The 17,976-nt window shown below is 33.5% G+C and overlaps 1 protein-coding gene across 1 annotated transcript; it reads left to right on the forward strand.

The window, feature by feature from the left end:
• Nucleotides 1–7,088: 7,088 nt before the first annotated feature.
• On the forward strand, nucleotides 7,089–17,662 carry LOC134530711 (trypsin alpha-3-like). Its single transcript, XM_063365812.1, has 5 exons — nucleotides 7,089–7,181; nucleotides 8,535–8,617; nucleotides 9,176–9,264; nucleotides 10,287–10,428; nucleotides 17,228–17,662. The coding sequence occupies exons 1-5, from the start codon at nucleotides 7,136–7,138 to the stop codon at nucleotides 17,624–17,626; spliced, it is 759 nt and encodes a 252-aa protein (XP_063221882.1). The 5' UTR covers nucleotides 7,089–7,135; the 3' UTR covers nucleotides 17,627–17,662.
• Nucleotides 17,663–17,976: the final 314 nt, after the last annotated feature.

Genomic DNA, 17,976 nt, shown 5'->3' on the forward strand with positions numbered 1-17,976 from the left:
CGTAAATAACTTTAAAATATATACTTGCTATAATAATTTTCTATTGAAATTTATTTTGCTTTTCTTTTCAAATGTTGGTTTTTAACGGAAATTCTTTGACATTTAAAAACCAATTATTTTATTTTAAATTCAAGAATAATATATAAATATGTAGGTCTCCTGACACTGGCTTCTGGCTGTAGATTGTGTGGATTGTACCCGCCAGCTTATATTGTTACGTAACGGTGGCCAATATGGATGAACTAGACCTTGACCTTTGAAATTGATCTGGACCATCACAATTTGCAAAAAAATGACTCTAAATGCCTCAAAATTTGTCAAAAATCCGCCAAAATCCGTCCAATTTCAAGTTTTTTGGAAAATAAACTCCGCCGAAAATCTAAAAAAAAATCGGAGAAATAAAAATATCCCCTATTTTGAGGGAAAAATTACCGCTTTAGTCCTCAAAAATGCCTGTGGCTTGAAAAGTCCTAATAAGCTTAAGAGTCTTAAAAGCAAGCCGCCCTAAGACGCTTAAGTCATAAACTTGACAACCTTAAAAGTTTTTAATTAAAATTTTATTAATTAATATATTATAAATTTAAAAATTGTTTCTGAATTTTAGGATAAAAATTACACTTATTCAAGATGGCGGCCGCAACGAAAATAGCAACGGTGTTTCCTTTACTTTAAAAATGGTGGCCATGGCGTCCTAATTGTCAAGTTCATGACCAAAGTGGCTTAGGACTTCTTGCTTTTAGGACTCTTAAGCTGCTTTGAAGACTTCTTCAACCACTGGCATTTTTTAAAAACTAAAACGGGAAATTTTTACTTTTCCGATGTTTATAATTTTTGGTGATTTTTTTTGCCAAAAAACTGGAAATTTGACGAATTTTGACGAATTTTGAGCCAAATTTGAGGAATTTTGAGTCATTTTTGGCTAGTCTTGATGGTAAAGTTCAAAGGTCAAAGTCATACAAGATGGACGTCGTGACATCACAAGCCAAGATGGCGGGCACAATCTACAGCCAGAAGCCAATGCCAGGAGCCCCATTATATACTTATTTTAGGTATTTGTTCGTTGTCATTAATAACGACCTTAATTGTTAAAAATTTATATTTAACAAACAATACAGTTTTGAAATGTCACTGTATATGTAACGCAATAAACGTTTGCTTACTCATTTATTCAAAATATCAAAATATTTTGGGTTTGGCAGGTCACCAGTTGATAATGCTAAATGTTTTATATTTAAGGCTAACGATCTCAATTTTTGTATCAAATTTAAAATGGATTAAATGTTCTTCGAAATGATACGTAGTTATTAAAGTGAAATAAAACTCTGTGTTTTAATTGGTTTGGTATATTTTCAAATGAAATAAGGCTCCCTGGATGGAAACCACAGAAAATTAATAACGTGATTGGTTTACAAACAGCAGTAATGTAAAACTGTTTTAATAACATTTATTTCAAAAACCATGCCGTACATAGCAGTTGAATATGTCTCGATTGACTTGAGCGCTATTTAAACAACACGGGAAAAGTAATTGTTTTCGTGCGTTGAAAAACCTTTTTATACATCATTTTAATCCCCATTTATTGTGTATAATTATGTGAGATTATTTGAAACAATACCCTACCTACGAGTTCAGTAAATATCTGTAATAACATATTCAAATTCTGTGCGAAAAAATAAATTTTTATACTAAATACATTTCTATGTTGGCGAACTCTTAGATCATTTGTACGATCAAGAATACTGATTGATAGTTATTTAATGAATTAACTTCAAATTTTGATAAATTTTGTTAGTAAAGGATTATATAGCTTAATATAAATATGGTATCTAAGCTAGTCTTTACCTAATCATCACAATTATTAAGGTGCATTCACTTAATTCATCATTACGGAATGAGTTTACCTTTTTTTTTTAATATTATGCTATAAAAAAATGTTCGTTCTTATTTTTGGCATACATTTTAAACACCGTATACATTCCTTCTTATTATGTTTTCATTAAAAAAATAAGTAAAGATTAACTACGGCACTATCAAAATTTTTCGTGTTCGCGTCGTTAAATTATAAATCTTTCAAATTTTAAGAACTATAATTGACACTATTTCTCACTTTTTCATTCTGTGACCTAATAAATAGTCGCTCTGCACTCGAACTGTTATTAAAATGAAAGAAGTGACATAAATAAACATTTTCGTATGCATTTTATATGGAAAAGAATATATGGTTTCACAAAAAATACCTTGAACTAATTTCATTATATACTTGGAGCTTATTTAAACTGCGTTCTACTTGCTTTATGCTATTAATTACTAATAGTTCCATTATGTAGCTATACATTGGGACGCATGCGTCGTATTGTCGCTATTATATTAGCTTAATTTTATAGGCCCAATGAGATAAGATTTCAAACATTATATTGCTTTGTAGCTACATCACAATAATATGATGTTTAGGGTAATCTTTTTTTGTGTTATTTAACCATGAAGACGTATTTTTTTTGCACCCTAAAAGTACTAGTTTTGTAATTTTCATGTAATTTTTTTTTTTTTTCGTTTTTGAGAGAAATGATTTTTCATGCTAACATATTTAGCCCTACATTTATTCGTTGAATTGTAAAGTAAAAAAATTAAAATTATAGTTATTTCCATTAACATACTACTAGTTAAACAATACCTTCACACCTCACACCTCTATCTCTATTTAAAACTTCAGTAAGCAGCGACGGTCTCATGGGAGGATCACACCCCTCCTCCCCCTCTGTCGTAAAAGAACTAAGATTCGCTGACCCCTGTCCTCGGTATCAATACCACTGAAAGTTATTCGCACTCAGATTAGAGACTCTCTTACTGTGCTACGAGAATGGCTTTGTAGGTGGCCCTTGTCTATGGAATTTTTGGGCAGAACGCGATGCATGTGTCCCGTTATACTTACAGCTTTCAAAATTTTTATCGCAAAGAGAAAGTTTATATGCCTTTGAAATGAGCATACAACGAAAAACAAATTTTATTTGACTCATAATAGTATTATATTGACCATAGAGTAGCCAGGGCCAATTGTCCCGCTGTATTTAAAAAAAATAGGATATTTGTAAAAATTTTTTTCTACAAAGCCAGGCCATCATTGTATTGTTGTTGACATGACAACACTATCAGACCAAAGTTTTTTTTATTTGTTATCCATGGATATAGATTACCATAACACATTAACTAAAAAAAAAAACTTTGCTCTCTTCTGTGAGCGACATATTGTTTGCTGCGGAAATATATGGAATAAACAAGCTGTATGTTTAGTGCGTATGCCAATGATAATCTAACATGAGTTTTTCAATGATGTTTACGTTGCTGCTGAAAGCGTGCATACAATACCTTACTCCATGACATGGATTAGTTTAAGGTTAATTTTTGCAAGTTATAAAAGAAAATGTTGGAAGTTTTGCATACTTGAATACTAAACAATTTTCATCCCGCAGCACGTTTCGCATGAATGTGTAAACTAACTTGACTTTTATAGAATTGTTCGAAAAAGAATATCACTTATTTTTTTATATTTTGGTGGTGAAAAGAATTAATGTTCAAGTATCAAAATGCAAACACCGTTATTTTACACCAGTAATAAACTACAGTCACTGATAATGCGGGAAAAAAATAAAAAATAAATTGTGTTTTTCAATTTTAATAAATTACGGTGATAGTTCTGTATCTGCAGCATTAGGATATACAAAGAATTATACTATATGATTTTAAAAAAGATTGGTTGTTTAGGTATACGTTTGAAGTTATTTAAAACATTTTGAATAGTCTTTGGGTTGAGTTAACTAACTACATTTAAAATACTGTAAAAAAATTATTTAAATGGTTTGTTCGATTCTGTTTTATGAGCTAATCAAAGAATTGTATGTGTAAAATATTTCAGTTTTTTTCCATAGAATAGATTCCACTATAGAATATTACTTTTATACCAGAATACTCCAAACCTTTTATGACCTTAGCCCTTACCTTGACATGGAAATGGTCAATTTAGAAACTAAAATTGTTATACCAATCATGTAAGTTTGTTTTTCAACTTTGGAGGACGCATAAATTATATTGTTAATAAAATCATATTTAAATTCCCTTATGTGTAAATATAAAAAAGAAAACACATAGAATTTTGTGGCATATTAGTCTTTATACAGCTACAGTTTGTTTTGCTTTCCATTTGTTAAACAGCGGACTTTAACTTCAGAACGGACACCAACTCCATAAACTAACTCCATTACTTAGGTACTGTTTTTCTCCAAATTCTAATGCATCTGTTAATAGATATTTTACGCAGAGGTGCCCCCCCCCCCCCAAACACTATGACTTACCCCCCCTAACCTAATGATGCGCCCCCCCCCCTCCCCGGAAATTTTTTTATGCCATTTTCTCAATGATTTACTCAATTATTTTATAATATTATACTTTTTTAGTATTATATTTTATCACATTTTGCATTAATTAAAACTGATTTTATATTAATAATTTTGGTCATATCAGGTAATATTTACATCCTGAACCGACAGATGCCAAACTGCTTTTGTTGAGGAAAGTGCGGGGTTGCCAATTTGATTTACAAGATCCCTTTCAATTATCAAAGCACCAGAAACGTATTTTCACATTAGAAGCTATAATTATGTAAATAATATATACATTTTTCTCGTCTTTTAACCACCCCACCCCCTGAAATTTTAAGACGCAGTCTGCGTCGTTACCCCCCCCTTGTGGGCACCCCTGTTTTACGCTTTAAAAAGAAAATTAAAGAGAAATAAAAACCCAAAAATTTCCTACTAACAATATTGTTTACATCGTTAGGTACAGCACATGCCATCAGAATCACTTGGGATCGCTTGTCTCGTGGGTTTTTGACATTTCTATATAAACCTACTACAATATTTTACTGTAGGCTATCCTTGAATCAAGATGTTAAAGATAGGTCTGGCAACTTCCAATATTTTCCTTGCATGACCCGTCCGCTTAGTGCTGCTCGCGATTGGTGAACTAACAGTAAATATTGTATTAGGTTAATATAGAAAAGTCGTTAAAAATCCGCGAGTGATCCTACCGGCATATGCTGTATCTAGCGTTGTAATCAAAAGTTCGGCATTTTTGTATTTATTTCACTTTAATTGGTATTTTTACTGGGTTATTAAAAAATGCACACGAAGTGTAAGGAATTTGGGTTATGTAATGTTTGGTTAGGTTTTGATATTGACATTTAAAATATTTAACTGAACTTCTCAGAACAAGGCGTACTCTGAAATTACTATTGATGTTTTTGAAGAAGTGCTGCTGCTCTAAAAATTACCAACATATTTATTCGAAATATTGTACTATATTATCAAAAGCTGGGGTGCCCATATCCATCAGTTACATAGGTAGAATATGTAAAATTAAGTTAATTCTGTTGACCACGAATGTTAAGGATTATTGAAAATTTTTAAGCATAAAAAAATTATTTCAAAACTTTGGAGTAATAAGAATATCACTATTACTTTCTGTACAAGAAAACTGTTTTTTTTTCTTTCATAAATCAGAGAAAACTCGTATCTAAGTCACCCATTAAACGTACATAAATAAGTATTTCGCTCGTATGCTTACAGCTCTCTTCGCTAAGAGCGCTGTAATAGAGCGTCTCGTTCTTCGCCCATTTTAACAGGCCTGAGTTTCTTTTACTGTTTTCTTCAATATTTGCTACAGTTCACAGGTTAAAGTCACAACTACTACTCAAACACTTCTAAAGTTTACCGAAGTAAAAGGTTAGGTTAGGTTTGGTCATTGTAATGAATAATAGTTCTTTATTTTTTTGGTAGGGTAGGATTGGTTAGGTTACGTTAGGTTATCATAACTAAAATGAAATGTTGGTTCGGTTAGATCAGTGTTATTAAAAATATTTAATGGCTTTAAAATATATACGTTCTTGCAATATGGAGTTTATTCACGAGCGATCGAAAAACTTCGGACAACTTCGGAACTGTTCGTTTGTAGCTTTCATCCCTGTGAGTTGTATACTTCCCGTGATTAAAGATGTACATTCTGAGCAGCATGTATCAAGTCTTACAAATCAAGTACCTAATGATTTATCTATGATTGATACGTCGATTCTGAAAACGTGCGTGGATTAAGGATATGGTTAATTGTACCACAACTGTATGAAAAAATTAAGTGATTGTAAATTTTGAAATTTATAATGTTCAACAATTCGCATCCAGTTACATTTTCCACAAAAAATTTAAATCTTTCATTAATTTTAAAGCTATGTTCGAAACAATATAAGTTTGATCATTAGGTATAAATTGTTAATGAAGGTGTTGGCCTATAAGTGTTTACGCACAATGCTAAATGACACTTCAATAAAGTCTTCAGACTAAGCAAGCCTACTGATGAAATGTACAATAATTGTTTTATAATTATGTATTATCTTAAATCCATTTGTTATAACTAAGATATAAAAAACTCATATGGGTCTTTGTGGACGTAGCCCCCAACGAGCGAGTTTTCCAGATAAACTACATAGTGTATGGTTCCTTAAAAACTCTACTTTCATTTTAGACAAATCGGATCTCAGTAAGACAAACTGTTAGGTCTCAAAACGAGAAAAAATTAAAGTTGCAATTTTAGGTCTTAAAAACTTTAAGGGTCTTAATTTAAAGTGCGGAAACACGATTAAGTTCAAGTATTTTGGAATTATGTTCACCATGGTCAACAGTAACTCTATGCCAATTTCAGCCTTACGTAATTGCTTTTAAGGTATCGGGTGATTTTTTCTTTAATAAGACTAGGCTATTTTCGGGTTTGACGTAAAAATTGCGGCTGGCTATTCTTAATAATAATAGAAAGAGAGAGAGAGGGAGGGAGAGATAGATTTTCGTAAAACAGCAGATAGCTAGCAGCGCAAAAGGTTACATACGAAAAATTCCCACTTGTGTAGAAACAAAGAAAAATATTATCTCCTAAGAATGACATTCAAGGTTATAGCATTCTTCATTAGTTGCTAGCGTGATTTTTCAGATTGTGCTATCAGTAGGTTCTTTCCCTATCTATCCTACTCAAACCACACAAAAGCTGACATATATATAATCACTTGTTAGTTTGCAAACCAAGCATCACCACCAGCAACATGCGTGAACTTCTGCTCGTCTCTTGCCTGCTGTTCTCCGTTTACGGTAATTTGTCACCATAAATCATTTAGAAATTTAAAAATAACTTGGATCTTATGACTTAAACATTAAATTTAATAACGTGAACAAACGGTGATTTATTGCTATTATTATTTCACAGTAAAATCGGAGTGTCTCGAATACTATTTGCTTCTTTTTCAGATTTATCTAACACCCCTTCACCCTTTTATTGATGATATATCTAACTTACACACACTTTTAGTTTTCAAATGTTTTGAATATTCAATAATTTTAAAGGTACAATTAGTTATCTAAATTTTTTTAATATTTTGATTGTACGAAATTATAACCAGACAGTAAAATACTATTTTAATTAATTGTTTATGAATAATAAAATAACTCTCCTGAAATCCTAGGAAAAATGCCGAAAATACATATTTCTTTGACTTTGTTAAAACAACAGAATGCTTTTAACTTTTATAACAGCTAGGATTATATAAAAAAATATAAATATATTCTTTAGTCTCTAACGTACAGGGAAAGTTTTTTGAACATTGGGCGTTGAAAACAAGGAATGAATTTAAAGTTATTTGATCATGTAGCTTTTGAAATTATTGATAACGAAGCCCATGGCAATTTGTAACGCACAACATCGAACAGAGAAATGAAGTCCAGAATGTACCACTGGTAGCGGCCGAATGAAGAGTTTCATGAAATACGTAGAGTTTGTCAACTGAAAAATTGAAGTGCGCTGGATAATGTATTAAAATTTCTTCTCAGAACATTGAAAAAAATAAAATACCTATTCAAGGGGAGGTCACGATTTTTTTTTACTTTCCTGAATTCCTTACTGTTACGGGAATACACTTTCTTCATAGCACAGTAAAATGCAAAGTGTTAAGATTGGAATTTTTTTATCTTTGAAAGTCGAAGGTACTAAGTGTTAGGCTAAACAGTTACCTAAATGGTGGCGTTCTTTGAAGCTTATAATACTAAGAATTAATCATATATATATTTATTGGCTAAACAACAGTCATTAGGACGTAAATAATGGCAAGACGTATTTACGGTCCATCCTCCAGAATTTCAATATCTAATTATTTTAAAAGAAAAATATTATATTTTTCAGAAGCTTTAAAATTTTAAATATTAAGTGCATGGAAATAAAGCGCAATGAAGAACACAGAGACTTCTTATTTTTAAATATTTTCCGCCCTCAATAGTTTTAGACAGTAAGCAGATATAATCACGTGTAAATACAAATCAGGATTAGAAACCTTACAATTTTGCTATAGTGAGGGCAGGCCAACCTTTAATAATTACTTATTATGACAGTTACAATGCAATTATTTTATACAGCTTTTTATTCTAAAATATTACGCTCCTATTTCCTTTCAGGAGCTTCCATCAATGATCCATACCAGCTAGATGGACGCATTATAGGGGGCTATCAAATCAGCATTAGCAATGCTCCTTACCAGGTAAGCTTTCTTCTTGGTCATTTAACATTTAATTTTATTAGCATTGATTTTTACTGTAAAAATATTTTTATGTAGTATTTTTTGCTGACAAATGATTTTTTTAAAGATATTAATTCTTAAATAGTATACTTAATGGTTTCACAAATTAATGCTAAATGTATAATTCGTGTAGCTTCAGTATGCCAATAATTAATATAGTTTATTTGCCTGTGATTTTATTAAAAGTACTCTTTTTGTAGTTAAATATTCAAAAACCTTAAATAGTAAGAATGAAAATAAAAAAGCAAGTTTTCATTAGCTAAGAAAAATAACTTGCAAGGTTTCAATTAACTGTTTCAAATTTCCGTGGTTAGTTGTGTAAATGTATTTTGTAATGTTATTTATACAAATATTTATACAAAAATATATTCTCTTTTCTGTATTAAAGTTATTCTTAAAAATTATCAAAAATACATAATCAATCCTAAGTTTTCTTAAACACTGATAACATAAATATGTTTTATTTAAAGAATTTTTGTAATTAAATATTATGTATATATTTATGTTTATTGTTTTTAGGCAGCATACGAGCTGAATGGTCGACAGAAATGCGGTGCTAGCGTCATCAGTAACAATTATGCTCTTTCTGCGGCCCACTGTAGCATCAGGTAATAAAATTGCTTCATTCTTAAACCTTGTTTAAATTTTGAACATAATTTAAAAATTTTCTTTTACATTTCATTTTGACAAACATGTATATGTGATGATAATATTTATGAATAATATTTCATATATAGAGCACAGCTTACAAAGATTCATTTAGTGTATATTTTTACAAACTCTTATTTTACTTCCGTTCCCAGGTATATTTCTCATAGCTCTATCAAATTAGTTATTATATATTTCACTTGCCCGTCTCTTTCACTTCGTAATATGTGGAACCGTAGTGCTCTTATAATTTTTGACTATCACTGTTATTATCTTGTCAAATTAACCAATGTTCCACTGTTCCTTGTGCTACGTCAACTTTTATTAACACACGATTTAATTTTAACATTTTTTTATCAAGCTGCTCTTGTTTGTGCACACAATGCAATAAATGATTGCTGAAGATTGATAAATTAAAATAATAGGATTGTTTTAGTAGATAACTCCACCTGGAGGTTCGCTTGGTTGTTTAGTTATATCTGTAATGGTTTTACCGACGTCATCCAAGAAAATAGTATTTTTTTTACCTTTTCCTACCGTTATAATTAAGAATATTGCTATAATTTATAGAAATTTATTTTTTTCTTAATAATAATAAAAAATTCTATTTCCATTTGAAATAGTATAGGTTTGAAACATTTAAATTGGTCGAGACATTTTCTGGTTTACTACTTACAAACAAACTATCCATTTATAATATTTTTGTAAGTAAGGGACGACATAGTCAGGGTAGTACCTGTAATGCCTGTAAACCAAGTAATACCTGTAATCCATGTAATGCCTGTGATGCATGAATGCCTGTAATGCATGTAATGCCAGCAATGCATGTAATGCATGTAATGCCTGTAATGCATGTAATGCCTGTAATTCCTGTAATTCCTGTAATTCCTGTAATGCAAGTAAAGCCTGAAATGATACATCCCTGTAATGCCTGTAATGCATGTAATGCATTTAATACCTGTAATGCATGTAATGCCTGCAGCGATGCCGTGGCGAGCGTCTCCATACGAGTGGGCACAGACCAGCGCGCCAGCGGTGGCTCGGTGCACAAAGCATCGCAGATCATCAACCACGAGAAATACAGCACCTTCCCCTCTCCACGTTTCGACATATCTCTCATCAAGGTGCGTCCAATACTCGTTCATCCTTCTTTATCTTCTGTTCCTGTACGGATGCGAGACATCGCAGTGTCACGTGCCAGGGACACTTTGTGTCATTTGCTCTATAGAACTCTTTAGAATTGTGCAAGTTCCCCATAGCAATCGTGAAGCTGTATCATAACACTTTATTTCTATATGAATAAGTTCATTCTCTTATACTAGGAATCATGAACAGTGGTTTGTCAGCTAACGTAAAACCCTGTTGTAAGTGAAGAATGCTTACTTAGGAAAAAAATTGTGTTCCTTGAAGAATATATCCTGGATTCAGGAAATTTCAATTTAATTATTAATAAAGGTCTAAATGAAAGTCTTTATGGATGAATAAGGGCTTAATGTATCGTTGGCATCTGGGTAATTATTAATTATAAGAATTCTTGATATGCAAATGGAGCGTTGGCAGAACAAATAAGCGGGGAAACATTGTAAGAAACGAAAACTTCGGTAAAACTCTCGTCTCTCTATATGTCTTTCTAATATATATATATATATATATATATATATATATATATATATATACACATACATACATACACACCTAACTGTAAAACCATTTCATGATACAATAAATGTAATAGAAAAGTATACTGAAATTAGGAATAAACTATTCAGGTGGAAAACAAATTATCGCAACATAGAATACCTATTCTTCATTCTTTCAATTTGTGGAAACTCAAGACTCTCATTATTTTAAGGCTAGTAGGTGATTCGTAGTGGCTGTGACCAGTGAATGTTATCTTAAGTTAAATTTTATCATTATTTGTTATCATCGATACATACTGCAAATTATCGCAAGCTTAAGATAATTATCACGATGTTGCACATGACCAACAACGCATTATTCACATTTGTTAACTTGAAATATTTTTATTATCTATCAAGGAAGCATGAGAATCCTTGGCAAGGGAGATTTATTCTTATATTATACACATTTTTTAAAAATTGTTTAACACAAAATCTCACCCCTTGAATTCAAAAAGCACTAGTGACTGCTGGTGGGAATAACTTAGAGATCCAATTCAATCCATATCTTAAGGGGCCTCGCTAGTAAAAAATTTTAACGTACTGGGCTACTGGCCACTGCTAGTGGATGGACGGAGCGAAATATCTGAGCTTCTTGAGGGGGGAAAGGCAGAAGCAAGGGGGATGCTGAATTGGAGGGGTTGGAGGGGAAGGCTCTTTGGTCATTGTATCTGCTGGAGTCCAGTTTCTGCGTTATCTGCGAATAAGGTCACGGTTAGGCGGAGGACTTTCTACCTCTACATACACTAACAAGATCAAATTCTCGTATCGCCTTGCTTTCTTTTCGACAGTGTTTATTAATTTGAAAAATAAGATTAGTGTTGCGCTCCAGACACTAGCCATGAATTTTAAAAGGCTTAAATTTATGTTTGAATTAGTTTGTTTTTTAATTCACTTGCTACATAATTTAAGAGATTTACATTCATTACAAAAAATTATGTCAACAAAACCCAACGAATAGCTAGAGGTTTCAAAACGTCGAAGGCTACTTACTTAATAAAGTTTATGAAATCACAAAAATTCTCAATCATTTCTACTTTCGAAATAATATTTAAGTGATGAATGGTTTTTCACGTACAGTCACATATTTATAAAAATCTTCCGGACTGTGATGAAAAATCACTTATTACTTTTAGATTATTTTCTAAAACTGGGAATAATAAGATGAAAAATAAATATTATTCTCGTATACATAAAAAAATAAAAATTGCAATAACTAATCTACAAACCAATTTTTCACCTAATTCCTAAAGAAAAAGTGTAAGCCAAACTCACTTCCCAATTCTGTAAAGAACAAAATCATGCCGGCTGCATATTTATATTTTCTGACATAGTACGTACATGTTTACCATTTGATTTTTCCACACATATATTTTTAAAAATACTTCAATGATGTACAATATCAAGAATATTTTAACATAAACGAACTGGGATCCCATTCCGAGCTTTTACAGAGACTGTTTATGTGCGGTATTGATTTCTTTAGATGTTTTTGTCAAAAGCGAACTACAGGTGGATTCAGACCTCATGCTCATTCAGTCATGTTGAATTACCCTTGAGTCCATATAAGAAAAAAGGAGTTCAGGTTGGTATGGAAGAACTCAGTGTGCACTGAATGGGCATTTACATACTGAAATGTAACATTGGCACAGTAAGAAATCGTACATTTAGGGTTACTGTTAAGTCGTCACCAGAAAAACTGACACGCAGTTTCGTTAACGGTCACGCAAAAATGTCTCCTCGTACCATTGAATATATATAATGTATAGAAGTCGCGAGCCCAGGTTAAATTTTCTGTCCGGTTTCTTAGAAGAATTGTTGTAGTTCCAAGCTCCGCCGCTGCGATCGCTTTCATCGCTGGGTATCGGCTGTATACGCCCCTGGCGGTATTTGGCAGAACTAGGTTAACCAGCCCAGTCGTGACATCATCCTTCACCCCCCCCCCCCTCGAAAATCCCAGACCAACGATTCAAATTACCCGGCAGGTCTTATCAACATCGTTAGGCGACCTTGAAGAGGAGCTTCCCTTACCGTCGTTTGAGAATGATGAAATCCCAAAAGAAGCTAGCCACGGAAATCACTGAATGATGGGATTCTGTACCCGAGTGAAGTGAAAATTAGCTATTAAAACTTTGTATTGGGCCAATAGTCAGTGTTACGTTCAAAATATGGTTTTATTTTAAAAGTAAAATACTTATTTAAACTATATTTCGCGTTTGTGCAAATTTACTTTTAGATATTGGCAAGGAAAATCAACATACCTTAAACAACCTTCTCTTATTCAACGTTATCTATTAAGTAGTAAAAGGGGTAGATATTATTTTTAAAAATAAAAAAAATTATATAACCCACTAAATCAGTATTGGCAAGATATATATAAATTCAATATATTAAAATACGCACATTAAAAATTTTTGTAATTAACTTTTTTCTGTAATAAAAATTCAGGATGATTTTGGTTTAATTGGTTTACGTATATTGCTATATTTTCTAAATCACATAGAAAAGGGAAAACAGTGCATCAGTGAAAATTCAAAAATTTAGTTTAAGTAATACTAGCCATACCAAAAGATCAATATGCGAGATAAGAAATTTGGTAACTGCTCTACATTTCAAATAAAAATGCACTGGTTTCATGAATACTGAAATGTATGCGTAATAAGGCATATTATGTTATTATACTAAGCATGACTATAACTAAAAAAATTACAGTAATTTAAAACGATGGCATTCTTAACATACAATAAGTGCGCGAGTCTTAGTTTATTTTTTAATTGGCTTCTTCGTCAGATGGAAAAGAGTTAAGATTTCATCAAGGAAAAATATATTCTCAAAGTCACTAAACCGGGAGATAGAAAATAAGATAGGTACTTAATTTTAAATAAAAGTTAAAATAGACTTACGCTAAACCAATTAAAAATAAGTCGTAAAAATATTTTTATTTATTAAATATGTTCTATACTTGACAGTTCTTTGTTTATAATTCTTCAAAAATATTTGAAATTTAATACATATTTTCTTAAAATGGTAGAATATCAGCAATACCCGGAAATTACGTGAGCAAAGCCACGGGTTATTAGATACACTTTTATTATAAAATAAAAACAATTATGCATTTGTAGTTCACGAATGTGATATTTTGTTTATTGCTTCACAACATTCATTTGCCAGTCTCAAATTTCATTGTACCACTTGTCAGAAATGTCACCAAAAATGAGAGATAGTTTTTTTTGACGAATTTCAATTACGAGGAAACCTTTCGCAAGACTTTTTTCTTCGCAGTAGTCACTGGGACACCATTAATTTAAATCCACTAAGATAATAAAATTGTATGTATAATGATTTGTTTTTGTATATTTATATAACTTTCCAACCAATTTTTAATGATTTTCATGTGAATAAAAACTTGTAAAGCAATTTAATTAACTGTGTCATAATACTTCTGATTAGATGGAAATACAAACTTTTCATCAGTAATATACGATGATAAAAATATTTATTATTGTAAAATAATATTCACTGTTCAAATGCAAATTTAAATAGATTATTCATACATGTTTCCTGCTAATTAATGGTTTAAAATAATAATTTTTTAATATAAAATCATTTTTCTCTTGTGTTAAAATGGGTTGCTAAAATGAGGAATTATAAATATGTCACTTACTAAGTCCGTGCACAGATTTACACAAAACAGCAATGTAAATAATCTTTTTTGGTAGTTTCTAATTTTGTGCCCTGGATAACATGAATTTGGTTTAATTCATACCAAAGTGAATTTTTTGAACAACTTAAATTGATGTCATAAACAAATATTTATTTTATATTAAAAATCCACAAACAGTTTTTAAAATATAATATTTATCACGCCAGATGGAATAATAAACAAAAAATAGCTCTTATATGTTGTCTGTGTTTAAAGAATTGTATTATATTTCATGGAAATAATATTTACCTTTCGGTTATTAAAAGAAAATATATTTGTATTCAAAATACTTGCGCATCGTTTTTACGAGCATAAAGGCCGGGATACATTCGCAATAGCACGCAAACAGCACAAGATAGCACACACGCACAGAGATAGCACAGAGCTTGATGCTACATTCACGCACAACACAACACAAAATAATACCGGAAGCATTCAAAAAAGTTTTTTAAATGTAAAACTCCCGTTCACAATTTTGGTCATTGAAGTTGGCATACGTGATGTTTGTTTAGATTCGTGTGTTGTTATTGTGGTACGGTTTTCGTTAAACCCAGAAATATTTTAAATATTTCAAAGTTTACGTACAAAACACAATGAGCATTCAAAAATATATATCACTGTTTATTTCAAATCCGGCTTCTTTAACACATTCAGACACAGACTTCCAAGCATTTAATTTAGCTTCTTCATTTTTGTATCCTGCGGATCCCCTGTCATACAAAATATTTTTACTTTCTATTACAGCTATCAAAAAGCTATCAAATGTGCCTTCCATTTTTATGTTATCGCGTGTTTGAAAACAATAACAAACTACTCAAGTCAAGAGCACCAATACTTTCGTGACAATTGTTCTTTTATAAGCCCACTCGAGTAGTACTTAAACTGTTTGCTGATTGGCTACCATCATGGTCGCGCACAGAAAATAACCTAAAAGTTAAAAGTTAATGAACTTTCTGTGCGCCGATCCTGTGCTATTTTTCTGTGCGCGTGCTATTTGCCAATGTGGCAGCTCATATCTAATAGTGTATGTTGAACTTCTGTGCGTCTGTGCTGTTTGCTTGCTATTGCGAATGTAGCCCGGGCTTAACTTGTGTATCTAACCTCAAAGCAAGGAATATAAAGAGTGGGAACTCAATGCTATAACAAACACTCTTATTTTCTTTGGAGATCCGGGAAATGTGCTTTATTTATAAGCAACTTAACATAGTAAATCGTTAACTTTTCAGATCTATGTTGGCAAAATTGATTTTTTTTGTGGTCATTCGCTACTGGGAATATTCACCATATAACGTTTAAGATTATTTATTTTGAATAACGAAACAACCAAAACATTATGTAAAAATGCTTCATCTTATGTTAAAAAAATTATAAACTGCATAGCCACAAAGTATGACATCATACCATTAGTTTCTGTTACTAATAACAACACGTGCACGCGTTTGAACAGTCATCGCAGCCATAGTTGTTTCATAGCTACCAAAATCATTCAACGTTGTCAAGAATTATTCCAAATTATGTTTTGCCATTTTACTCAATGCGCCACTCCGTTAACACAACATTTTATAAATTCTGAACCACGAATGTCAGTGGGAATGTACACTATACTGTACATTCCAATCTGATACGCTTTAAGAAATTTCTGTAGTTTTCTTATTATTAAAACTTAATTTTTGATGTTGGCATCTTTTAACCGCACTTTTTTTTTTTTTTTTTTTTTTTCGGTGGCCGTACTCCTCCAATTCAGTTGCGCCCGCCGATATCTAAGCGCTCGGATTTCAACAAAAGGCACCGCCTCTCGATAGAGTGAAACAGAGAATTACGCGCACGACCTTGAAAAAAGCGACGCTACAGCGCTCTGGCGTGGAAGCTGGTAACTACGAGTACCCTCTTGTGGAAAGAAGAGCTGTCTAGCGGCGGAGCTAACAACTACCTCAGTTTTGGATCCGAAAATTGGAATAATAAATCCTATCCCCTCGCGACTTCTATAAGTTATATATATTCAATGCTCGTACTGAAAGTTAATGAATGAGGTTAATCCTTATCAATAGAAGGATCCATGGGGAGTGTGAGTCGAGAGCGGCTGCCCCTATTATGGGTAATCCGAAACCACGACATCACGAGTGGGTACAACCTTACTACTGGATAGGATTTACTCTACGTTTTTCAGGAGCGTATGATGATCATCTTGGGAACTTCACCGCTGCAGGGCGCTGCCGTAACGCCCTGTATCGTCTTAGGTTGTTATTTACACGTTAGAGCGCAGCACTGTCGCCCGCTGTCATTCCTCGCACCCCCCCCCCCCCCCCCAATCATTCACTGCGGCTCAAGGTCGTTCAACAGGAGGGGGAAGGGGTGTTTGAAGAGTTCGACACTTATCCGCTAGGGACCGCCGCAAGTCGATGACCTAGAGATGGTGGCGATTGCGGCGGTGAATTAATCAACTACCTCAAACCGTATTGGAAATGTTAGCCTGGGCTGGCGACTTCTAGCTACTGTTGTGGAAGGTGGACGCTGTGGGTGAGACGGGTGGTCTGGTCGCAGGTGGCCACTCCCTTCGTGCTCAGCGCCAGCGTGAAGGCCATCCCGCTGGCGACGGTGCTGCCGGCGGCGGGCAGCGCCGTGGCCACCTCGGGCTGGGGCGCCACCTCCGAGGGCGGCTCCGCCTCCGCCCACCTGCTGCAGGTGCAGGTGAACGTGCTGAGCCAGGCGGACTGCAAGCGCGCCTACCCGCTGCGCATCACGGACCAGATGTTCTGCGCCGGCGTGTCGGGCGGCGGCAAGGACACGTGCCAGGGCGACTCGGGCGGGCCCCTGGTGCACGGCGGCCAGCTGGTGGGCGTCGTGTCGTGGGGGGTGGGCTGCGCGCGCGCCAGGTCGCCGGGCGTGTACGCCAGCGTGCCGGCGCTCGCCGCGTGGGTCAAGCAGCACGCCGGCGTCTGACCTCGCCCGGAATAAAGAATATGCATTCACAGTGAAGACGTTTTTTCAATATTCCCAAAACCACCCTGTACCAGTCGCTACAATACTTCTAAAATAAACTAGCTTAGCTTTTGAGGCGGAGCCGCGTCGAATTGAAGCTTGTACTGACGTTTCGGTCTGCATTTCAGCAAGCACGTTCAGGATGGAGATGCCTTATGCAATCTGCACTTCGACGCGGTACAAACTAGAAAGCCATTACCTATAGTTTATTAGCCAATGGCGCAAAAATCTTTAATCTGTTTTGCTAGACTACTTTCTTCAAAATTACAAAATCAACCTTTAAAATTTTATGATAAATTCCTACAGATAGC

This window comes from Bacillus rossius, chromosome 3 (assembly GCF_032445375.1).
Source record: "Bacillus rossius redtenbacheri isolate Brsri chromosome 3, Brsri_v3, whole genome shotgun sequence".
NCBI lineage: Eukaryota > Metazoa > Arthropoda > Insecta > Phasmatodea > Bacillidae > Bacillus > Bacillus rossius.